Source organism: Bombus impatiens, unplaced genomic scaffold (assembly GCF_000188095.3).
Source record: "Bombus impatiens unplaced genomic scaffold, BIMP_2.2 scf_0418, whole genome shotgun sequence".
NCBI lineage: Eukaryota > Metazoa > Arthropoda > Insecta > Hymenoptera > Apidae > Bombus > Bombus impatiens.
Genome location: NT_176837.1, coordinates 2,608,532 through 2,629,348, shown reverse-complemented (window position 1 = coordinate 2,629,348; position 20,817 = coordinate 2,608,532). Strand labels below are relative to the sequence as shown.

Below are 20,817 nucleotides of genomic sequence, written 5' to 3'. Positions count from 1 at the left end.
ATTATTTGATATATTTTCTCTGTCAGTTATATTCAAATATAGTGAAATTACTAAAAAGATATATTAAAAGTAATATAATATAATATTTATTGCACATCATATTTTCAAAAATATGACAATATTACAGAAATAATTCCAAACGTTTGCTCAGATAAGTGCTTGTGCATAGACATCAGTAGATTAGATCATTACTATTAAGTCCTTCGCTGTCGGAGCATGTCCCAATACTGTATGTAGGTTAGTAGATTACATCGTCACAAGTCAGCCCTTCGCAGTTTCAGTAGAGTGTGACATTCTATTCCAACTGGTACACTTGATAAGTCATCAGAAACTGTTTAATTTTAATGTTCATATTTCAATTAATAGTATCCCTACGTTGAAATATTTTTATCAAGTTAAATTATAACGCAAGAGAATATGTTTTAAATATATATTATAATCGACTACAAAGGGCTAAAAATACTAATGTATTCAATCGTATAGATTCCCATTCATCATCTGATTAGTTATAATTTCCCACAGCGTCAGATCATTTTTTTATGTAACATGTTTCTTTTTATAACGTCGTCGGATGTTTTATGAACTTCTCTTAAGTAAAATTACCAATTGTGACTTACAATTAGTAATCGATGCATGTTGCTCTCGGTTGCAGCGTTTATTTATGGTCGGAGAAAAAATAGTATACGATTACACATCACGCGCAGTGATCTACGTCGGAAAGCTCGCTTCTATATAGGGCAAAACCGCTGACGAAATTTTTCGTAAGAACACGTCCTGCGGAACTTTTTTATTCTCCGGATCGATGTATTTTCCCCATTCGTTGAATTACTTTGTTTTCAATAGTTTTCGAATTTGCTCCGACTTCGTGACGGCGGAAACCTGTGATCATAAAAATATGTCGCGTGTATATGCAATAACCTTTGTCAATTCCTTTGCTTTCTTCGATACAACGTAAAAAATACCGACATTTTTTCGGAATCTATAAATGTCATCTTCGGAGCATATATATACACCCGCGTGGATTCGTTTTATTCGTTTTTAAAGAAGAAATATGTACACATATGATGACTAGCAAAACGTAATGTATTTTTGTCCTTATCTCATACACCACTGATACGATTGACCGCATAAAAATTATCGCGTAAGTTGTGTTATGACTTACCCCGTAAAAAAAATGCCGCGTAAATTGGGCGACCAGTGTACATATGTAGTCAACAAGATAAATTTTTTATTAACTCGGTGACAAACACTTGAAAGAGATTTTACAAACATTCAGAATGATGAAGCAAAATTGGTTAATTTCATTCGAAATGATGCAGAATAATGGAATAAAATTCATAAATCGAAGTGTATTTCATTATATGGATTCAACTTCAGTTTTTGGATATTTGAACAAGCTTTCCCATTGAATATTGAAGCAATTGCCTCTTTCTTCTTCGCAATAGTTTTATAATGTTTCGTCTATTATTAAATCGTGCTAACTATCGTTTTTCGTTATATTAAGTACGATATATGTAGTACATATAAATAAAAATGTACTACAAAATAGAGCTGCTTTCGTGTTTCAATTCCGTCCTATCTACCATCGAAAAATCATTTCGCGACAATTTAATAGCTTTCGTGATTTACGGTTTCAAACATTATAAATCGTCATCTTTGTTTTCATATGCCGATTCGCACGAACATACCCCTGTTTCACGGTACGAAACTGACTACATAGAAGGTGTTTGTTGTGTCTTTGTATATTTCAAAACACATGACAGTCTGCAAAGACAACCGTTATCTTGTTTCAGTGACATAAGTCGAGTATCTTATCTGGTTATTTGCATGAATCACGGTCTGATTTGTTAATAAACAACAGGCAAAAAATAGACAAGCGTGCGTGACTGCCAGTAATTGAAATAATTAATCAAGGAGATAATAGTAGTCGTTCTCCACCCAGTCGTTTCACCCTCTTAGGAAAATAAACTTCTTTTCAGGCATCTAATCTAACCACATTCGTAAAATATAGAAAAGAAATAATCCATTGGAAAATATAGGAATATTGTGCGAGTTTTTGTCGTTTCTCTTCGCTGTTTCTTCACTGTGGTGGTTTTATGTGGGAATGAATATGTACACCGTTATCGACTCGGTTGAGATTGTTCAGAGTCGAGATTAAGAGACTGTCAACTGTAAACAAACAGTAAAAATTGTAGACGTGACAGCAAAAAGAGCGATGGAACATAATCATACGCTTTCCTCTTCATTTTGCACGATCAATTTATTACTATACGATTCATTTGTTAAACTATTTCTGTTGAATGAACTGCAGATGTATATGCATTTGTGGGAAATACAAATGTACAAAAATATATTAATAAAAAGTTTATAATATTTCAACGATATATAAAACATGTCACGTACTCGTTATAATATTTTTGGGATGAAATGTATTTCTTATTAGGTTCCATTTTTTTAACTGTGCTTTGGAGGATATGAATTTGCATAAACACCGGCAGTTTGCTGACAAACGGTTGCAGACAAACGACGCAATTTTGCACCGCATTTGACTTTAAGATCAATAGACTGTATTGAATATAGATACGCATTGTTGTAATGTACCAGACACAGTGCGTTCCAATTTTAACTTTATATTCCTGATGATGCAATATATACGAGCATGAAATCCCATTATCGGGAATACAAAACTGAAACGAAATTTGATTGTTAACAAAAATCGCAAAAATCATTTATTACTTCCCGTAAAGATGGATGTTGATCATATTCAATATGCCGTAAATAATATTTAAGTGTGTCGTTTAGTCGTGTAACTGGACCCGTAGAACTAAATACAAACAACGTTCGTAATGGATAGGTCGACGGACATAATAACATGAGTAGGATGTGTCATCGTTGCACAGAAGTCAAATTGGACAGGCATATCATTATACATTACGATGAATATTTCAACGTCAACGTCCAAAATGCCAATTCTCGTGTTATCACAATTTAAAAAAGTAAAAAGAAATTAAGATTTATCTCTGTAAATTAGCTATACAATCCTCCTTACAAAGATTCTGAGTAAACATGAAACAAAAGGCAGAAGCGACGAGAAAAACGAATTACACGAACGATAGCGTAATCGTTATGGCGGGAAGCAAAAATTCCATGGAAATTTTTCGAATCACGTATAGTACGTTATATGAAAAACGATCATGTTGCGCTTGTTAAACATTCTTATCTACAGGTATTCCTTCTTTCTTCGCGATTCTTTTTCTACGTTGTTACGTGATATTATTCATCTGATAATGATATCTGTTCAAGAGTATCTTTGATCTTCAAAATCACCTGGTATTTTTAACATTTGTTAATTGCACTTATTCTTCGACGAGACTGAATATATTCGTCGACTAGAAATCCTCAAATAACGATAAGAGTCAATCATCTTTTAGGTGGCTTACGATAAAAACCGTAGTGACAACATAAGTAGACGCGCGCGCAGTCATTCACAAGATATTCGCCACGTGCTTTCCGCGTGTCCGCTGCGCGTGTTACGTGCGCTGTGTAATATACATATATTATCGCGATTGTTGCGGTAGTTACGTGCCCGATTTGCATGGCACAGTCGTGATAAATGTTATGGAAAAACACGAACTTCGTCACTGGTGGAATTGATTACTGTTTGAAATTGGATGCGACGTGCGCGCGTCTCTACGCATCAAATACATCCCTTTTTCTTTTTTGATAGATAGGGCATTGTTTTGTCAGTGTATTCGACATTTTTATACGTTCCTTGATATGTTCCATCTTCCTTTCTTAATAATAATGATTTTTAGATTTTTGGATAATAAGATTAACTAATAACTAAGTACATATTTATTGTGAATTTTTTCTTTTTCTTCCTTTTCAAAGAAAGGTAGATTGCGTATGCATGTTTTTCTCATTGTCACTTCGGATGTCAAGTTGTATTCTTATTTGCAATTTAATTTGCACTATACTACAAAGTTATATTTCGTACACATTTTCGTGCGAGTGGTTGGGTGCATCGTTCTGTAAATAGTAATACTACCTCTGACAAATTTTGTTTAATTATAGACAACTTAGATACATTAGACAATTACATAGGAACCTATTGGTAGTAGTTTATGACGTGGGTTTTAAGATGTAAAGCAGATGTTCAAACAATTTGAAACAAGAGGATTGTACATTTAGATTAATGTTTGAATTCTTGGTAAAATTATTTGTGAAGATTTTCATTGTGTTCCTTAGAATTCTTAATAAATTTGCATATTTTTCTTTTTATGTTTCAAAGAGCTAGTGGACTGAGGTCTGGTAAAACAGATTAGTTAGGAGAAATCTCTTTAAACCTACTGTTAAGCATATCATGAATCAATTTTTGTCAATTTCTTAAATAATTAAATAAGTGATTAAATAGAGTCTATAATTAGCCATTTGTCACATATTCACATCAAATGTTGGCTACGAAGCAGATAAAATATAGTATTTGTTTCTGGCTTACAATAGTTATTTATAGCGTTTAATGAAAGATGTACGTCATCCATCTCTGGCTAATCCGTCTTGAAATATATACACGTACGTATAATATATATAAGCACTTAGTTTCATTTGAAAGTCAGGAACTGATATTGAAATCTCCACGTCTAACAATATTACGTAACATTCGCATTGAACGTTGTATTTTCATCTCTAGATCAAACTTTTAATAATTACAAATATCGTTACACCTATCGTAAATATCGTTCTCAAATTGAAAGAAAAACAAAGCACTCTTTCATTAAAAGGAATAACAAATCAGCGATAAAATAAAACAGAATTAATGGGTTGAATCAATTAAAAAATTTTGTTCGAATTCTTCAACAACACCACAACTCAACGTCACAATTTCCGAATTATTTTGAATATTTTATCACCGTGTATTAATCCAATTAAACACAAATAAAGTACAATATGTTATCGATATCAGTCATTTTCCATGTTAATCTGGCACGTTTAAAAATAACAGCCGTCAACATCCGTGTCAATCGAGTGTATTTTCTCTTCTTCGTCCTGTATGAAAATCTCGATGTGTGGTAAACAAGAACGTAGGAGGTCACTTTTTCAAACGCGATCGTTACATACTGAAGAGCGCAAGTAATGATATTCGAGAGTGCTTCACTCGAGCTGAAACACTTACGCGTCTGAAATTGTGGCATTCTCAAAATAGATCATATTTGAGTAATCCAATGGTAATAATAGCATATACTAATGGCTTTTGTGTTGGTACCATTAATGCCCCTGGTCAACAAAATTCTTACGTCTAGTTACGTATTGTCTATTTATCATTAAAAGTCATCGAGAGAAAGAAAGAACTGAAAGGTTTAAATGTATCAATGTAATAATATCTGAAGTATTTTATCCCTACGTTAGAGAAATAATTTTCAGAATCATGAAATTGAAAGAAAGAAAAAAAAATAAAAGATTACAATTTTTTTTCCAAACAATATAGTTCAAACAATATAGTTTGTGGAAATTAAAAAATCTGTTAGAAGACAAATGTTTCATACAATTGGAGTCTTCGAAGAATTGTTACTTATGAAATAGAATATTTCTACTTCATTGGTACTAGGAATTCATTTAATGATACAACTAAATTTCGTTCTAATAAATGAAATTCTTCTGTAATAGAGAATACAGTTTTAACATTCAATTTCCCTTATTTGATACAAATTTTAAAAATTTATCGTCCCTGGAAACCTATATCAAATTACAAGTGTCAAATTAAAACTTTTGCGTTACTATTACAAAAGAATATAAATTCTAAATAACCAAGTAGCAACTTCTAACGAATTAAGATAAAAACACAAGTACACAAATGACAAAAGTTGTAAGGGAATGAAGTTGTTTGATTTGACCTACTTTTCGGTGAAAGGCCATTCAGATGTTCGCTCAGCCTTTTTGTTGGGCGTGCTGAATGATAGCCAAGTTTTATTACAAATTTATAATTATGGCGTGCCAGTGTCAATGTAGTCGGCACACGTTCGAGTCCAATCACAGATCTTCGAGTGGATTGAGTTTGGGGTAGATATGTAGGTTGAGGTCGCAGAGGGGCATATTGAATTACGGCCAACCCGGAACAGCCGCGTAATTAAGAATCAATCCAAACATACACATGCGTAGGAAATGAGAAATGAATCGATATATGAATCGTTTTCATTTTGATAAACACGAGGACAGGACTATTGATAGTTAGCATAGTAGTATATATGTTCTAGTAGTACAGGGTTATTCACTTAACTTGGGACCTGCGCGGTAGCGAGAACATTGAGTCCGGTAATAGTGAAACATGTACGTTCACTATTACAATCAAATGTCACATTTATGAACTGTCGCTAGAAATATAATTAGGCAAAGGACTTCAAATTTGGCGTCACAATAAGAAGAAGATGATCGTTAAGACAGCGAGCTTGGCGACTTTTCGCTCGATGATTTCATATGTTTGTACGCTCCCGAAGCTTCGAAGTAAGCAAGCACACTCGGTTCTGTTCTTACATGTAGCTCAATGTTTTTTTTAATAACTGATATCCTGGATTATGCTTATCTGAAATTTAATTACAATGTAATTTTTTTTTCTTATCTAAAATCGTATTTAACTGTTGGAGTTATTAGCGAATTACAATGAAACTGTTCAAATTGTTATAAATTTCAAGGCCCTTTTTCTATTTCGTTCGGTAATTATTATTTTTAGCGTATTAAACATTTTCCTTCACGTCGTACTTCAAAATTTGTCATCGATCGCTTTCTATTTGATTTGATTAAGTTGATTGTCGCTGTTACCTGATTCTGGTTCGCACCGCTACGAATACGTTGAATGCAAGAATAAGGAATAAGAAAAGCAATCAAGATACAACAAGACACCTCACAGAAATTCATATCTAGACAGACCTTCGCAGTGCCTGGATCTATTCGGACTAGCCGACAAGCTTTTTTGTCTTAGAATGATAAGAAGCCGAACTTATCTCAAAACTAAACCACAGACTTAACACGAGTAATCAGTATTCGACATAGTTCATAGATGAATTTCACAACAGTTGTTTGTAGTAGTAAGCGTACATGTTATACTTTTGATATTCTCAATGTTCTCGCGAGCGCGGGTTCCGTGTTAATTAACTCGAACAAGAAGAGCGTCACCCATACTTGGGTGACACCCCCCACCGAGGTATACCCGTCACATAGATATGGGTGACGTGGCGACCAACGTGTTAAATGGATAATCCTACATAAGAGAATATAAAATAACGTCGGTAATCGCGGAATATTTTCCTCAAAGTCTTTAACAATTTTATGAAAGTTTCACAGGTGCATCTCATTGAAAGATGCGGCATTATGCAAGTGATTTCAAAATATCACAACATTACCATCTTTCCATATTTCTAATTTAATGACGCCACATTTGCAATTGTTTTCACTAATCTAGATTAATTTTAATAACGATGATAAAATGGTTAAAAGTGGTTGGATACGTTCGATTATATAAAGCCGAGAATATACGTTCGTGAGATTGATACAATCGTCGTGTATTTGTCATTATGTAAATATGATTGTATGTGATTTTTGTGTGTGTGTGTGTGTGTTCCCTGGCAAACCGTTACAGAATTGATCGAAGACGTCTTTCAATATTATTCTCGTCTTATCGCCTGATACGCCGATGACGACCACTCGGTGATCTTTTATATTTACGTATGGGATTATTTTTTTTCATAGATTTTGTCGCTATCTTTATTATTATTACATAGACGATAGACGGTTGGTTAAAGGCGGAAATTGTTGGTATTCTGTTAAAAATTGATAGAAAATACGCGTAATCAAAGAAAAATATTTGTACATTATCTTTTTTCCTTTATCATTTACACTTTCATCTATGGATCACTAGATATTTGTGAATTTAGAATAAAAACGAAATCATATTATTTATTATAAAATGTTATTATTATGGAATAGGTCTAATTTGATCAGGTTTATATTATATAAGTGCTTCAGTATCAAGTGGTAAAAAGCGAGAAAAAAATATTTTCTATCTACTAATTATATGTTGAAATAACGTAGTTTTCCTATTAGATAGTCTTATTCTAAAATTTCACCGAAATGTTCGGGTTCCTTGTTGAAAGATGTCCAAAATCAGCATTTGTACGTCCTCTTTTCTATCCGCTCTTCATTTTGTTGATTTATAACTCTGGAACACATAGCAGAAATGTAAATTACATTGTCTTTTTTATGAGTTTAACCAGAATGCAGCTGTACAAATATTTTAATCAAGATTGGCATGTGTTTCATGACTTAGGTGCTTATATGGTCTTATGTAGTTATACTCAGACATACTAAATCTTCTACTATTTAAAAGTACTTCGATCCGATTGCAATTAATATAATAGAAATGAAACATAGATCTGTGACTAAAACACATGTTATAAAAAAATATGTTTACCTACTCTTTGTACTCAAGTTTATTCAAAACATAACACGTTCTTCCACCTTGTTAAAATTATACTTTTTCCAACGCCATTAAAATTCTTTTTGTATTTTAAAACCATTCAAATGGTCTCAGAAAGTAAATAGATCCAAGTGAGATCCAAACAGATCGTCTGTGTTCTATGAGCTGCTCGTGAAGACTGAGTTTTCTACTTTTACATATACTGATATTTGTCATGTACGCACATTATTGTATGCATACCATTGTACGCACGCCACCTTTTTCTATTTGCTCTCTTCCTGGTGACACCTTCTTCTGATAACGTTGGTACGTTTTCCTCATTTTAGTGCTGGAGGTCTTGTAACAGCGGTAGCACCGGTGGTTATAAGCGGAAATGGAGTGTGGGTTGGATGGCCAGGTATGCACATGGAGAACCCGAATGAACCGATCCCGGAGTCCGACCCTAACGATCGTACACCGACTGCTGGTCTTCTATCCAGCAAGGTAGGTGCTTTTTTTTGCGCTTTTCTTCTTACACAATTTTCATCGAGTGGACGAAATAATAGGTTACCCGAAAATTTGACATTTAAATGTAATATATTTCGAGGTGAAATTTGCTAGAGAATGTTTTTTAACACCATTCATTTTCATCGTTATTTCATTATTATTAGCAATAGATCGTAAACTTTTAATTTTCGAATGGTCTAGTTAAAAATATTTACTTAAAAGTTTCGAAGTTAAATTGTATATTACGAGACGTTAGCAAACGTTTGAAACAAAAGATACCAAAAGACATAACATCGTCTGTTTACGAATCTTCATTTTTGCAAGTTACGTCGATCTTTTACGCCTTCAATAATACACGACGATAACGTGCGCGTGAAGATATTTTCATCGGATGGGAACGATATTATGGAGAAACGTTGCTATTAATCGACAGTAATTGTTACGACGAACACGGTTGCACATTGTCGAATGAATATCTATAACAGATCGCTGCGAAAATGTCTTTTGTTATCTGTTGATTACATTGTTAATGAATTTCTGATGAAAAAATGAGGATAACGCGCATAGCAAATATCAAGGTCGAGCAATTTTGCTTGAGATACTATTTACATCATTGGGGAAATTTATAATAGCTCCGGCCTGAATTTTGATGTAAAAAGCTGTGGAAGAGATAGAAGGTTTTAATATCTAATGATATAAAGTTATTCGTTGGATGGAAAATTGGATGAAGTAAGATTTATATGTTTTCAAGAATCACGTAATTTTAAGCAAATATTTTCCTTTTGTATTATCTATATATCATGTTTTGATCACTTTCACTTTATTAAGAAAAAAACAAGTGTAAAAATTCATCTTGTATGTTATCACTTTGAGAACAAGTACGTAGTCCAATTTGTGTAAATTATAGTGCAGCACAACTATAGTTCGTTCTCATCCTGTAGAATCTAAAAAGAGAAAGAAAATCAACCTGTTAGAAATTGTGGTTAGCCAAAAAATTAATTTTGTCTTTTTCGTTATTTAATTACTATCTAATAAAAATAGTAAAATGAAATGGAAATTAGTAAAAGATAATTCCACGCTATGAATATCATCGATAGAAATTTTACTTGAATTTTTTATGGGTTTTATCGAGTGATTGAGATGTCAGTCTCGGAGAACTATGATGACTTCCGTTAAATGACTACCGCGCGAATTCATTATCGCGAATTCATTGTCGCGAATTCATTACAATGCAACGAGGTTAAATATATTTGAATAAGTATATCCGTTCAACTGCTTGAATTTTACATTATACGTTCATTTTGCGAAGTTAGTAATCCTATTCTAACCGCGGAAACTCGATGCAGTTCGATACATTATTCGAATACGGCTGATACGTAAAGCTATGAACTAAAATAAAATATGATTCTTTTAAGGGAACGCATGTTTTCTTCAATCTCTCCGCGTGTCGCACTCGTGCCAATCGATAATTATAGGAACTATCTCGCGTGTCGGTAGCGTGTAATTATGAGACGCAATATAATGCAATACAGTCGTAATCGTAATATACGAACAAGTGATATAATCGAAATAATAGAACAATCCAGATTTTAAAAGAAAGATAAATTGAAAATATTTTTTTTTTTATGAACCCCTATAAATTCCTTGCAATTTGTCCGATGGGTATTCGACAGCGATTAAAAATAAAGAATAATATTTTCTCATACATATGAAGTCTTGTTTTTGTGATTTATGTGATTATATACTATCTATTGTTATGCTTCGTTATGTCGACGTTTAATTTTCAATTCGAAAATATAGAATGTAATAGATTCCATTATTTTTTACGAATAAATTAAATTTACCGATAGACATCACTATTATTAATTTTATTCAATTCCAAAGGCGGGTTAATTTGTTACTTGCCACTTATTTCTATATTTATCTTAGATATAATTTAATTAGTTTATGAATTCTTTGTTTCCATAAATATTCTTTTATTATGCATTTCATTCACTTTATGCATATTTGCAAAGAAGTAATTAAAATTTCTTTTTCCATTTTTTTTTTTAATTATATAATTGCTAAACTTTCCTTCTAAAGGATTCGGTGGGAAAGTCAAAGTTCGAGAAGATTTGAAGAGGATGGTTTGCGACTCTCTACGGGAAACTCATTTATTTCCTAGCCTAGCCAGGAAATACGTTAAATATAATTTATCGTTCTCCCTCGCCCACGCTCGAGATTTTATCACGATTGACACCGGCTAAAGTATTTTATAATTAAGCTCGCCCTAGCTCATAGGTATAATATAGATTCCGGTGCATCGGTCAATTCTAATATCGAATTCCGATTGTGGTGAAATTGTCACGAGACCATCTCTCCTCCGTGTTAACCTAGTTTTCCATTCGCTTTTATCGTTTTTTATAAATCTTTTCCGGAAGATCGTATCTTTTGTAGAGATTTTATGAAAATTTTTTGAAATCTTCGTGAAAAATGGCTAAAGGTTTTCGCAGAAAATATTATTGAATTTGATGATACATTGTCAATAAAACGTTTTCGTATGTATTAGGTTATTCGAAAAATTTCTTTCGTTTTATAAGGAAATAATAGACGCACGATGTTTTTTGTTTTATATTAGTTTATCGAATTATGCACGAACATAATAGTAGAAACGTAACAAAATGGATCATACTTAATTCAATAAAATAATATAAAACAGAAATTATCGTTCATCTATTATCACCTTATGAAACGAAAGAAACTTATCGGACGACCTAATATTTATGGATTTTAAACAAAGGGATTCTACGAGTTTTATCGGAAGTCGCATATTTCGGTGCTTATTTAGGTGCTTATTTAGGTTGCTAGAGTAGTTTCTTTAGAAATGATTAGTTAATACATGAGTATTATGAAAATACGTGCTTGTTGTAAATATCGAGCGAATGTTGGGCTGTAATTATTGCATTTCTCGGTAAAGATTCATTATCATTATTTGCGTTATCAGGTAATAAAGTATTGGTCCATATTTATATGAATATGACTGTGTATTTAGCATAGAATTAATAATTTCTCTTGGATGACTTATTGATTCCGTATTAATCGCAAATGAACCTATAATTTTTGAAAATTTCTCTTATGGAATAGTTCCTGACTACTGATTTCAACCTAATTATAAAAAATAAGTCTATACCGTTCTGAGGATTCATAGTTTACATTGAAAATGTCAGAACGAAACAAAAGTGTGCATATCTACTTATCGTTCGTTCCTGTAGTGTGTATTTTTGTTCGTTTATCATTTCCAAAGGACATTGAAGCTAGATAGACTAAAATTAAATGTAAATATTGAAAATGTTCTTTTTTTCTACACTTCTTTCTCAGTTTATGTAACTTGGAGAATTCTACATTTGTTAAAATACTGATTTCAAACAATTGTCTAGTTATAAATAAATGAAACTTATTAAATAAACGAAACTTACTAAATAAATGAAATATATTTTGTTACAAATATTCGAGTATTAAAAACAAAGAATAGTCTTATAACTGTTCTTGCATGTTGCAATTAAATAGACAGTGCAACATTTTTTCTTATAATTTTTTTTCTCGATTCATTTGCAATAGAAATACATGTCAACAATCTGGCCCGGTCTTTAAACTTACACTCTGCACGAATGATTCATTCAGGGAAAGAAACGTTTCAAGGATATTTCGTAGAAATCAGTTTTATGTGGATATTGAAATTTGCCGTTAACATGACGAAGGCACATAACGAGCTATGATTCAAATATATTGTCACGATTTTATTATGTGACAACGATCTTCTTCCTCATTTAACACCCACGCAATGTGTTTGCCTATACACGTTCTGATATCATAGTGTGCGCGTTGACCTTGGCATTGATAGTTTATTCTTGCTGCCACGTCTGATTTATTCGTGTTCGGTATTTGTAAGATCTAAATAAAATAAGAATTACCAAAAAAATATTCCATCGATTTGTAGCTTTTAGTGGTAACTTCCAAAAGTTTCACTGTTATCTTGAACTGCGCCTGTGAATAAAGAGGCTTCTCGTAAAATAAATGTTCTTCCCTGTAATAAACTCGCGTTTATGTAACGTTCTCCGCTGGAATTATAATTCTGGAATGTAATTTTAGATGTGATTAATCTGCAGAATCGTGCAATCTTCAATTTCAAACATTGTTATTATGACGCTAATGTTCATTACAATTTCATTCAAATTTATTTCAATTTAATTTCAAAATATTTTAGAATCGACTATTCCAAATTTCCAATTTAGTTTAAACAGTTTACTTTAAATTTCCTTTAGACTCTTGAAATTTCTTTAGATTCTTGAAATAGCAAATTAAATAATTCAACATAGTCTCTGTTTAAATACTTGGAATCATTCTATAATAGAATTAAAAGAAACAACGAGTAACTAACAAGTTTTATCATATCAAATTATTGCCAGACTAGTGAAATTACTCATCAAGAAGGTGATTAGAATAATTTGTAGTTTACTCAAACACTCCTCTTCCGTAATGACTGGTATTTTTCTCCTGATCTCTTTCTTCCTCAGTTTTTACTTATCAATTTGAACAAGCCTCGGTAGCCAGCGTCCAATAACAACAAAAGTATTCTAAAAAAAGTCCAACAAAAAGTATTATCGTGAGAATTAATTTTGATTAGACTTGTTCACGATGACCACTGACGCTATATACATAAATATTTTTTGTGCCTGGCCATGCCTACTGATAAGCGATGATCTTTGTTTGTCTGCCCTTTGTATCTGTTTAGAAACATTGTTTATGTTTTTACTACGAATGTAAGAATCATTCGAATTTTGAAAAGAATCTTCGATTCCAACACCGTGTAACTAGTTTTTTAACAAATCGATGGAATTGTTCTTTTCTACCAGCTTTGATATCTATCAACTATTTTCACGCAAATTTGTAATTTATTTCGTTCACATCGTGTTAGGAATATTTAATTATAATATATATCCAATAAATATAATTGGATAATAATATGATAGAATATTGATGAGAAACTACCCTTTTTGAAATCAGTTTACTTTTCTATAACTTAGAATTACGTAATTTATTACATAAATTATTGCATAACGTAGAATTCAACGAATTATATTTATAGAATTATTATTACTTCCAGAGGAAGAAGTTCAAAATAGAGCACCATATTATTAGCATTACAAATTTAATTCTTATTGGAAATTTTCCATCATTCTTTTGTTACTGCTCTTGAGAAAATTGACCGCAATTCTTGTTAACAACATTGCTAAATTGTACTTAATAAATGTGTGCAATTAAGCGACCGTGTTTCATATATAAAACAGAAATAGGTAGCAGTTATGTCGGAGACGACACGTATTATGTCATAGCGAATTTAAAAATAGTAAAGTCATTGAAAACTTGATAATTAATCACATTCATACTTCTTCGATTCTTTTATAAGGATGCCTTAATGCAGACGGTAGTATTTACTATTGCTCCTTATACGTATCTACGCTATTTGTTCCGAAGTTAATAAACTGATAGGAATTATGTACTTTGGGACTGAACTATACTCAAGCAGAAGCAATTCGAATCAAAAAGAGCCATTTATTCGATTGGAATAAAATTCACTGAACCTTACTAACGTCACTCGTTCAGCAAACATCGTCATTCTTACTAGGAAATGAGTTTGATCCGAGCTAAACACTGTTTCACTTGTATTGAGAAGGAAAATGATCGACCTAATTAGATTTCGATTTAATCTAACTGGCATTCGTTGGATGCTGGAAAGTGTTTAAAATGTATGAATTTCTGTAACATTGACTTCCTTTAGTTAATCTTCTCACGCTTTATGTAGCTATAGATGCAAGAAGAATTACAAAAACTTTAGAAAACCAATGATAAATTCAATAAAAAATCGGTTCTTTAAAGGCTAATAGAAAGAATTTGACGAATTTACAATAAGAATTATCCATTTGTCTTACGATTGTTTCTAGCCTTGGAATTAGCTATTTATGCATTTGATTATGATTGTATTTGAATTAGCGCTTAAATAATCTCTACCAAGATCTTTGTAAAATAGTATCATCAGTACACAATTATGCATTATGCAAATTAGACAGATTATATTAACAAACAATATAAGCATGAAATATTTCTCCTTGCTTGTATCGAACTACGGGGAAAAAACATATCTTTCACGTTTTGTATTATTCCGTTACAATTTTTTAACAAAATGTCTGTGGACTTTTTATGTAATATTTCAGTTTTGTAATATCTTACATATGAATAATTTACATATGAAGTGTATTATATCGGAAAAATGCAAACGAGGTCTTGGATATTGTTAATTTTAGATTTAAAAACTAGAAAAACTGTATACAAAAAAGAATGTACTACGTTTTTATCGGAAAAATTGTATTATTATCAGGTAAATTTTTACATTTTAAATTACTAACCTTGCAAATAAAATTCTTCTTTACTGCGATAGAAGAATTCTCTAAATATTTTCTCTGGAAACTATATTTAATATAACAATTTCTATTCAAAATTACCAGCTGAATTAACTGTATCTAACAAATTTTCGTGTCCTCTTTGTAACAATTTGTATCTCTACAGTAATCTACGTCACCGGTTACCGTTTACATTAGACAGATCATTATGTCCAAGGATTATTTTCGTCATAATTGCAATCAACGCTTATGCTACCGATTTTCTACATCGACTAAATAAAATTGCTCTACATCGACTAAATCAATCTAATCCCTGTGATATCGAGTCGACGAAATCCTTCAATCGTTTCAATTATAAAGCTTCACGGTTCGAATAACCATAGGAGTAAACATCGATGGAAAGAAAGATGGGAAAACGTCATCAATAACGAACCGGATATCAGACAGCATAATTTAGAACCGCGTCAGCTGTAACTGTGTCTTGGTTATACAGATTTACCTTTGAACTTTGAAACGAACGAATAAAGGGAATTGTTCGGTATCGAGTTAATCAAATCGCGATCCACAGGGAACGAATTTGATCTGTTGCGGAACGAGCCAATTGTCCCTGGTTAACGGTGGCGTAGCTTGTGGCTACAAGGAAAAGATCTTCGTAAAAGGAGATCAGATATTCCTGGAAGATAATATAGAGGGGAAATAGATATGAAGTGACATACAAAAGTTACGTTAAGCTTTGAGAAAGAGATACTGGAGCGATAGCAGAATTTTTAAATGTACAACAGCGAAATGGAGAAATGGTAAATATCCGATATAAGCGCGATATATATTTTTATTTGTATGTGACTTTTCATAAAGTTGTTTGTACGAAATTTTAAATTGAAAATAAAAAGCTTTTTGCCTAAAACTCTCTTAAGTCCAAAGAAATTGTGAAACAAATTTTACAATTTATGATAGAATTACTAGATTGCGAATGTTGATGCGAATTTATATTTTTATGATCACGATTAAAGAAAGGGAATCTGAATAGAAATTTTTTTCACTTACTGCATATATTTAATTAATCGTTTCTAATATATATATATACTGTGTCCCCTCTTCTTACTGTGAATGTTTTGTTAACCAATTATTTGCTAATTAATTGTACTAACTAAAGTAACTCTACCAAATTAGATATATAAATAATATTTAAATATTTATATGTTTATAGAATATATGTAACTTTTTTATATAAAAAAGGATATGAATGTTTCACATATTTTATTTACATTACAAATACTTTGTACATTTTTGCATCTGTCAATTTTTAATAAATGCATGAACATCCACAGTTTACCAATTACATAATAATATACAACGCCATCATATAGACGTTTATTTATTTGTCGATGAATATATATTATCACTTATAACGATCCAAAGCAAGAGACTTTCAAGGAATTTGCACGAAGCTTCCTGGCCTTTTATAAGAGTCTGTCTCTTTCTACTTTGAAAGTAGCCTGTGTACCGACTTGCGAGGCTGAGTTTCTATTCTCAACGTTGTATCATACTCCTCTTCATTATTTTCCCGAGGAAATACGATGTCTCGTGTTGATATGAATACATCATTATATCCACGTCTTTAAGGGAAATATTGAGAGAAAAACGAACAAACGAAGATCGTATAGTGGGGGTGGTGTTTACGTATCTGTGATAACAGTGTTGCGGGGGTTTTTCTCAAGCATAGATAGAATATCTTGTTTTTGTCCTAAATAACGTTTAGGAAGAACTATATATATGTATACATACATACATATACATATGTATATATATATATGTATATGAGTTTCATGTATGATTCTTTTGTTTTATCGGAGTTGAGTTATGGAATAGCAGATATGCATTTAACCCTTTCATGTTCGATGTTGTGCATACGCAACACCGTAGTTTAACAGCTTATTAACCGAACACGATAAATGTATCTTCTCTCAGTAAAACTGATTTTGAATTATTTCAACGTTTTCTATCCCCTCTACAAAAATTAATTTTTTAGTAATTCTGTTTCCGTTTCTATCGTATTATTATGCTCCTGTTATTAAGAACTGATGAAAAGAATTTTTCTACCGTGTTGAAAGGGTTAACCGCGGAAAAGAGAAAAATGGATTATTAGTAAATTCATCGAATAAAACAGAAATATTGATGAAATGTTAGGATTCATCAATTTTGCATTAGTATGACGAAGTAGTTATTATATAATTGGTAGAGGATGCTTGATTCGTTTGGATGAGAAAATACGTAAAATGTTTCCGAGACAAATTTTGATTGCACATTGAGATGTAATGAATTGTAAAATCAATTCAAAAATTGCTTGCTTTGGGCATCAAGTTCTGTAGAGCATCTGATTCTTAATTAAGCTAATTTTTCAACTACGAACTGTAATCTTCTTGATTTCCTTTCTATTAAACTAATTCTTGTCATAAATCTCTTCCCCTTCTCTGTCTATCTGAACTTCATTTGCCAAAATTTGATTTACTGCCTGATCAAATCAATTACGTATCTAATTCGAAGAGTTTAGATATAATTCTTATAATCTTTGCCGAATAAATGGCCCGGTTAACAGGTTAAATTGAATGATGTTATCCTCTAATTCCAACAAATGAGCCCACAGTCTCTTCCATAGAGACCTTCAATTATCATCTCGTATCAGCTCTCCTCGATTACGTTTCCCCGAAATGTTTTCCAATCTCCGAAACGTAGCCGGACCTTGAGTTGTTTTTAATCAGTCATCGAGCCAATCCTCGGCGACCTTATTCGGAAATCACTGGTGAAAAATCACCTCCGAGCTCCTTAAATGATTTTTACAAAGCGTCGATCAGCTCGTATACGAATGGATCTGAGGCAAGGATCTGGTGTCACGATAATCGTGTCGAGAGGTCAAATCATCAAAGGGGTTATCAGTGGCGTGACGCTCGCGAATCCGACGACGTTTATCAGCCGCGTTCAATTTCGCTACAGACTTCGATAACGCTTTTTCGATTCACACGTTCTTACGTCAAATTTTGTGACATGCACGCCCACGCGGCGTGTCTTTCGCTAATCACGTGTTTTACGCGATCTCGAAAATTTTCCCTGGACTCACAGTCGATAAGCGATTATAAGCCGATCAGATCATCGTCAGTCAGCTTGGCGGGACAGACGAGATTCGTTAACGTGACGCAACACAATTTTGTTACGTTTGATACGTTTGCGTGACCTCGTAATACTTAAATTGTTTTGAGGAAGATTCAGTCCTTCCTTTTTTTCGTCTGCTTCTGGGACCATGCGTAAATATCATGATCCAGCGTTGATTAATGCCTCATATGACGTCTACGAAGTGTGAAACATTAGTCGAACTTGGTAGAATGTTAGGAAATCTTTGTACATACATATCACACTAGAATTCATATCGTTGTGTCCGGATAGATTTATTTGGAATTCTGTTTTCATGTTTGTTTGGTTTGGATTGATTTTATTCGTTGAAATTTGGGAGTAAATTTTGTTCTTGTCTAGTATTGAAGATTCCTGAGATTTCTTCTATTTCGGTATTAAAATATTGAAGTATTGAAGAATCTTTATTTAATTATGTGTTTTGACTTTTCTAATTATTTCTTCTAAACAATTAAATTGCATTTGACTGTAGACTTAAGAAATGTTTATCTTGTTTTATGACATAAAATTTTACGCATTTGTTACATGAAAAATAATAAGAAAAACATATGCAAACAGATAACACAGTTTAATCTTTCATAATAGTCAACAGATATTTTGAACAGAAAAAGATGTACAACGTGTATGTGCCTTCTGTACTTTTCCAGTTTTAATCTACTATTAAAGCGTTAGAAACTTTTATGAATTGTTAAGACTGTATATTGAGCTTGGAGATAAATTTTTTTAAACTAACGGATGAAGTTATGAAAAAGAATCAATAGTTGTAGATTGTAATAGGGACAATTTTATTTAATACCTAAATCTCTGGATTAACTATAGGTAATCTCGTGAATCGCTATATCCACCTTTGTTTATTTTGAAAGCATAGATATGTAACGTTGTAGGTTTTACAAGACGAGCACGTGTCGTTTATTCATTTGTTTTTTATTATTTATATTATGATATGTAAATGAAATTACACATATTGCATGCTTCCGCTTACATCACGAGATTGATTGCGTTTTCATTTGAAATCATTATAAAACACGTTTATGCAAAATACAACGAAAATGTCGTGTACTTATACATATATCTACATTAAACTATAGCGATGCAGTATACAAAAGATGTGTAGCTAGAAGAATTTAAAGATACTTGAAAAACGTATTTTTATGCAATAAAATCATCATGATGTCGTTACGAAAGGACAAACTCAGGCTTGCCAAGACAAATAGCGCGCTTCACGCTAAACCGAGCAGCTGTTTGCATGTATATTATTGCATGTACATTATATACATTGTAATCTTGATACTTGACATTAAATGAACGACCGCCAAGAAATCGTAGATATTTTTGCAATCATTGACGTCTATACTTCTTATTGTTGCAATGTTAAATATAGTGAATGATACGGGTGAAACCACTTAAATAACTATTTTTATCATGATGTTCCTTGTAATATATTCTTTACAATATATCTAACATAAGCTACCTGTGTATCTATGTATGTATATCCTTTTAATTTAATTTTATTTATTACTGTATTTATTACTGTATCACTATATTATAGCATCGATAATGAGATACTATCTGTATCAGTCATTGATTTCTAGTTTTCAAATCAGAACAACACATTATGATCATAACACATACGTTAAAAATATGTCAGACGTTTAAAGGAGATGCTCATCATAATATTTACTAACAATAAGTACTGTATTTAGAATCTTTTATTTTATTTTAAAACAGCTATAGCGACTTGTTAATTTTAATATTATTAATTCGGTAAATTTCAAAATTCAACGAATTCGATGATAATGATTTATTCGTGGTAGCAGTAACCATTATGTTTTCATATCAATACTTCACATTAATATATTAACCATCTAGAATATATTTGAAAATTACGTAATAATGACCTAGTTATGTTGTAAAAGATATTTCCATAAATTCTGTTTTATTTTAGCCTGTTATTTTAGTAATATCGTGGAATAATAATTCTTAATGCTAATACGAAAAAAGCTGCAGCAAGTTTACAGTATCTCGTCAATATTATTTTTCTTCTTTCTTCAATACATTCCATTCACCATTAATGAATATCAAAGGGAAACAAAGGAGTGGCGTGATACGAGAACGTTATAATGCAATCGTTGTATCGATAAGTTCTTTTGAACTTCGTCGGCCAGGGACCAATCTATCGTGGCTTATATAATTTTTTTCGTTTTCCACATTATGTCCAGGTCAAATAATAGAGACGGTAAAAGC

At 32.0% G+C, this 20,817-nt stretch overlaps 1 protein-coding gene and 2 long non-coding RNA genes across 6 annotated transcripts in view; 1 reads left to right on the top strand and 2 right to left on the bottom strand.

The window, feature by feature from the left end:
* Nucleotides 1-20,817, top strand: part of LOC100749565 (alpha,alpha-trehalose-phosphate synthase [UDP-forming]) — a 39,542-nt gene that overhangs the window by 5,655 nt on the left and 13,070 nt on the right. For all 3 annotated transcript variants that reach the window (XM_033321300.1, XM_033321299.1, XM_003490257.4), the window contains exon 3: nucleotides 8,794-8,950. In XM_033321300.1, the coding sequence (XP_033177191.1) occupies nucleotides 8,794-8,950 (157 nt within the window). The remainder of the gene's footprint in view (nucleotides 1-8,793; nucleotides 8,951-20,817) is intronic.
* On the bottom strand, nucleotides 68-4,765 carry LOC117151777. Of its 2 annotated transcripts, XR_004461897.1 has the most exons (3): nucleotides 3,328-4,763; nucleotides 618-2,169; nucleotides 68-331 (listed from the first exon to the last, which is right to left on the bottom strand). It is a non-coding gene; the product is annotated as an uncharacterized LOC117151777 (long non-coding RNA). The 2 variants fall into 2 exon arrangements; XR_004461896.1 differs by lacking the exon at nucleotides 68-331 and having other exon boundaries at nucleotides 417-2,169; nucleotides 3,328-4,765.
* Nucleotides 9,674-10,465, bottom strand: LOC112213003. Its single transcript, XR_002946864.2, has 2 exons — nucleotides 10,060-10,465; nucleotides 9,674-9,897 (listed from the first exon to the last, which is right to left on the bottom strand). It is a non-coding gene; the product is annotated as an uncharacterized LOC112213003 (long non-coding RNA).